The sequence below is a fragment of the Borostomias antarcticus genome (genome assembly GCF_949987555.1).
Source record: "Borostomias antarcticus genome assembly, chromosome: 10".
Lineage (NCBI taxonomy): Eukaryota > Metazoa > Chordata > Actinopteri > Stomiiformes > Stomiidae > Borostomias > Borostomias antarcticus.
The window spans coordinates 14283651-14289064 of NC_140243.1; the positions used below are offsets into that span (position 1 = coordinate 14283651).

At 52.0% G+C, this 5414-nt stretch overlaps 1 protein-coding gene across 1 annotated transcript in view; it reads left to right on the forward strand.

The window, feature by feature from the left end:
• Positions 1 to 1551: 1551 nt before the first annotated feature.
• The window catches only part of LOC311314065 (plectin-like), a gene marked incomplete at its 5' end in the record, with an annotated part of 50687 nt that continues 46824 nt past the window's right edge, over positions 1552 to 5414 (forward strand). Inside the window, 2 exons of the mRNA XM_084444367.1 lie at positions 1552 to 1666; positions 5290 to 5351. Coding sequence (XP_084300493.1) covers positions 1552 to 1666; positions 5290 to 5351 — 177 coding nt within the window. The remainder of the gene's footprint in view (positions 1667 to 5289; positions 5352 to 5414) is intronic.

Below are 5414 nucleotides of genomic sequence, written 5' to 3' on the forward strand. Positions count from 1 at the left end.
TTTTGTCTTGCTGTCTCACTCTAATCTGATATTTATGTATAAACGGTGAATCCACGTTGGAGGAATTCAGTGACTCAGAGAAAGTGATGTCTTTGTTCCAGAGACACCCCTGTGGTTTACAGTACTGAACAGAGACTACAGCAGGGTGTGTGCAAACTTTAATAGTAGTGAACAGACAGTCTACGGCAGGGTGTGTGTGGACTGTCTAGTGAACAGAGGGTCTACAGCAGGGTGTGTGTGGACTGTCTAGTGAACAGAGGGTCTACAGCAGGGTGTGTGTGGACTGTCTAGTGAACAGAGGGTCGACGGCAGGGTGTGTGGGGACTGTCTAGTGAACAGAGGGTCTACAGCAGGGTGTGTGTGGACTGTCTAGTGAACAGAGGGTCTACAGCAGGGTGTGTGTGGACTGTCTAGTGAACAGAGGGTCTACATCAGGGTGTGTGTGGACTGTCTAGTGAACAGACAGTCTACGGCAGGGTGTGTGTGGACTGTCTAGTGAACAGACGGTCGACGGCAGGGTGTGTGTGGACTGTCTAGTGAACAGAGGGTCTACAGCAGGGTGTGTGTGGACTGTCTAGTGAACAGACGGTCGACGGCAGGGTGTGTGTGGACTGTCTAGTGAACAGACGGTCGACGGCAGGGTGTGTGTGGACTGTCTAACTGTCCTGGACAGAGGATGGTACAGTGAGCTGTTCGGGGCAGGGTACTGATTTCACCCTGGGGTAGTGCCCAGGCCGCCCATCCCTCTGTTCATACCCCCTTTCCTCCTCTTACCCAGTAACTCCCTCTGTACTCATAGAAGAATGCTATGAGTAGTTAATGATTAACCAGTTGTGGTGCATGTGTGTGTGTGTGTGTGTGTGTGTGTGTACACTTGTGCAAGCCGGTGTACACACACACACACACACACACACACACACAGTGAGAGAGAGTGCACTACGCAGGTGCCTCCTGAGCGTCAGAGCAGACATACTGTACACTGGTCCCCACACCTTCGCCGATGACTCGCCCTGTCTGGCCCCGCCCCCTTCCTCCTCTCCCGGTCGCAGCGATATGACAGGGCGGGGAGAGGAAGAGGCGTGGCCTAGTCGTGCCCACAATGTCCTCCAAACACACACACACACACACACGGCAAACACACGCGCACAGGCAGCACCGGGACAGGCCCAGACTCCAACCCACAAGCAACAACTCATGAGAAGAGAAGGGAAGGGAAGAGAGAGAGAGAGAGGGAGAGAGAGAGAGAGGGAGGGAAGGAGAAATCATAGGTCTAAAAGGCTAATGGGAACCTAACCACAGGACTGCATGCTCTGACTGGAGCTCTGTCAAGAGGAGAGACCTGAAGAAGAGAGAGAGACAGAGAGAGAGAGAGAGAGAGAGAGAGAGAGGAGCTCACCAGGAGCTCTCACAGAAGACGCAACAGCTACGGAGAACTGTGCCATCCTTCACATCAGAGGACTGCGCTTCCATCCAGCGGACCGTACCATCTTCGTGTGTGTGGTGTGTGTGTGTGTGTGTGTGTAGAGGACCACAGAGCCTGAGACAGGCACCATGAGCTCCCAGCAGAGATACAGGAACCCATCGTCAGACAGCCTGGGCAGAGACAGGGTCCCCTCGGACGAGGGCTTCTACCAGGGCATGTTGAAGGCCACGGATGGCAGGAAAGGTACCAGTATGACAGCGCTGCACACACTCGTTCTCTGGACGAGCTGAATCACGCCGTTTTACCGTCCCGGGGGGAGAAACGTGCAGTAGCCTCCACACATACAAGTTTAAACGAGAGTTTTTTTTCGAGAGCTAGAGAGGGAGTTGACGTTCCTCCCGGTGTGGGGGAGAGCTGAGAGGAGAGGTTTTGTGTGCTGTAATGTCGGGTTCGGGATGTTTCAGACCGTACGCCCGGGCCCCCACCGAGGCCCTGGCTGTGGCCTGGCGGGCTGCTCTGTCATTAATGATGCCTTTCAGGCCTTCGCGTGTGACGCTATTACGGACCCGGCGGGCATCTATTGGGTTTGTGTGACGCTATAGTGTCCTGAGAGGCAGCTGTCATAGTTCTGTGATGTAATGATGGCCAGACAGGCAGCAGCGAGTCAGACCGAAGGAGGGCTTGTGAGTCAGAGCCCCGAGGCAGTGTTGTTCTCAGTCTAACAGTTCTTGGTGACATATTACCAATCCTAACTGGAAGTGCATTCACAGGGGCGGGCTCCTCCCAAAGGTCACGTGGGTCCTCAACGCCGTGACCTCGGGAGGACACGCCCACTGCAAAACGCCACGGGATGACGCCGCGGGACGCCAGACGTGCCGAGGTTTACGTCCGCCTCGCCCTCAGTGGCCCTCTCTGGGCGTGCGGTCAATTCATCCATCTAGTTGACCCAGTCTCAGATCGGCCAGATTAGCTGTCTTCAGGTGGCCAGCAAAGCCAACTTTGTCCGGCGCTGGCGGGCGGCTCATCAAGCTGGGGCGAAGGAAGGACTCTCGCCCTCCTTTGTGCTCAGGTGTTTATCTTTCGATGGGGTTGGGTTCAGTCTTGAAGGCACGCCTTCTACCTCGACAGTACGCCACGCTGAAACACCATCAGTTCAGAGAAATGTACTGTACTACACATGTATGTGTGTACGGCATGAAAGAGCTAAATCTCACAGTTCTGTATGAATGCCTGTACCGGTCTGAGGGAGAACCCGCACGGCGTGCTGTTAGTAGCTGTGACTGGACACTGCTGTTACTGTTGTTGGTACTAGCTGTGACTGGACACTGCAGAAGACCTACAGTAACACTGGCAGAGAGGCCTTTTTTTGTCGAATACTGTAGATCTGCCCATCAAAACCAGTTTTTGTCGAGCGAGACTTGATACTTGACACTCCGGTGTCCCTGATGCTGTCATGGACTTTGCTGAGTCTCTGCTCACACGCCCCGCGTGCTCTCTACACACACGCTAATCACTGCAGTTGAGTTGAGACACGATCTGAGTCGCATAGTGTGAGTGTGAACAGAGCTCTCAGGTATTGAATGACTAGAGGTCAGGGTACAGGGATTGTCAGGGATTATTTAAGTGAAGTGTGTGTGTGTGTGTGTGTGTGTGTGTGTGTGTGTGTGTGTGTGTGTGTGTGTGTGTGTGTGTGTGTGTGTGTGTGTGTGTGCACGTGTTTGAGAAATGTTGCAATTGTCAACTAATCAGCAGTCTTCCCATGAGGATGACCCTTCACCCGGGAGACAGGAAGTGGAAAGTAGGGAGAGGACGGGCAATAAATCAAATGCACCACATGGTGGCTTCATAAATCAACCAGAGGGGTGTAAAACCTCTTGCCCCCAACGCAACCCTTAGGTTTTCACGACAACGCCATTCGTTCCATAACGCCATCATAGTTGGCCCTCGCCAACGCCCACCTGTGAAAACATAAGTAGACTGTGGCCTGCAGGTGTGTGCTTGGTATTGAATCAGCGTTGCCATTCTGTACTTTGGCTCGGGGGACTGGGTGTGCCCGAGTGGTCCAGCCAGAGGTTCACAAGCCTGTGGGAGTGATAAGCTGTGATAAGCTGTCAGTACAGTGGTTCAAACTGGGACAACGAACGGACTGCTGTGATGTTGCTATAGGACTCACTGTGGTGTTGCCATGGGAGCGACCGAGGAAGTGTAGATTCTTTTCTTCGATGTGATCGTGGAGCACGATGGGCGCACTCTCGTCACTTACAGCCGGACTTCAGTTAATGAGTCGTCACTTAAAGCCCTAATCCGTAGCTAGTGAAACAGCAGCATGTGTCTTTGCTAACATACATGTAGCACTGAGAATTAGCATTGTTGTTGTTACACTCCAGATCAGATCAGATAGCCAATCAGATAGCAGATCACCACAATCAGATATGGGAACCGCAGATTACAATTTTAAAGTTTCTCGATTCTAGTAAACCAAAATGCCTATACTGTTTAACTTCCAGTTTAGCTAAATAATCATCTGTGGTAATGCAATCTGTGCTCTTTGCTGTAGTGTAAGTCTATCAGTCTGTATCAGGGTGTATCAGTCTGTAAACATGCTAACACAGGACCTCACGGTCAACATCAAGGTGTGTCCGGGTGTGTGGGCGGAGAGCGTGTCTCCATAAGACAGGTGAGGATGAAATGGGATCAGGTCCTATTCCCCTTCCACATTGCTGTTTCTTCCCTACCACAAATATTATAACACGCTCACTAACACAACACAAGTCTTGTTTCCGTAACTTGTCACAGTGTTTTCACAGTGTCTAAGTGTCTGAACTCATGCCATTAGTTGGTGTCTGTGAGCCTGCTTTTAGATCATCAGCCCTCAGGCTCTATTGGCACTGATGTGGAGGGCGAGGGTGTGTGTGTGTGTGTGTGGGGGGGAGGGGGGGGGTTAGCTCACCCCACCTCAGTGAAACATGTTCTCACAGCTCAGCTCTGGAGGAAGCAGCTGGATGGCGCTGGTTCTGCTGTGACTGTCTCCTGAGTCAGATCCGCTGACGCGCGCACGCAAGACACTAGACAGAACAGATAGCATCATGTCTCAAAAGTAGGGTCGTCCACCTGGAGAGCAGAACAAAGGCATGTCTCTGGCATGTCCACTAGCATTTGTTCTAGCATCCCTGTTTTCTTTTTTTGTCCTCACGTTCTGAGTCCTTTGTTCCTTTGTCCTCTGTGTGTGCCTGTAGTGTTGATCTCATTTAAGGGGTTCCTTGCCCTCTGGAGCTAAACCTGACTGTTCTTGTTATAGTGTAACAGAGTACTGCGGCTCATGGATCATCTTTCAAGTTCAAGTTTATTGGGTGCACAGATCACTGACGGTGATCTTCATAGTAAAACAGCAACGGAAGAAAAACATTTTCAGATCATCTGTGAGCTCCACTGCTCTCCTATTTGATGCTGCTGGTCCTTATCGAAGAGCACTGGTCCTCATCTCTCTAAACAAGTTTTAGCACGTGAACTCTCATAAATTTTGACTGTTCTTCTGTTAATGTTCTCTCCTCCCCTCCCCTCCCTCCATCCCTCCCTCTCCCCTCTCATCTCCTGTCCGCTCCTCCCTTCTCTGCTCCTCCCTTCTCTGCTCTTCCCCTCCCATCTCCTCTCCTCCTCTCCTGTCCTCTCCTCCCTTCTCCCCTCCTCTCCTCCCTTCTCCCCTCCTCTCCTCCCTTCTCCTCTCCTCCTCTCCTGTCCTCTCCTCCCTTCTCCCCTCCTCTCCTCCCTTTTCCTCTGCTCCCTTCTCCTCTCCTCCTCCCATCTCCTCTCCTCTCCTCCGGCCCCGGCCCTGTCTGACCTGTCCATGTCTGTGTTGTGTCTTCCAGATGAACGTGATCGGGTTCAGAAAAAGACCTTCACTAAATGGGTGAACAAACATTTGATGAAGGTAAGATCGCCCAGCTGTCAGTGTGCAGTGTGTGTCTGAGCTGTCTCTGTTTAAATGACCTAC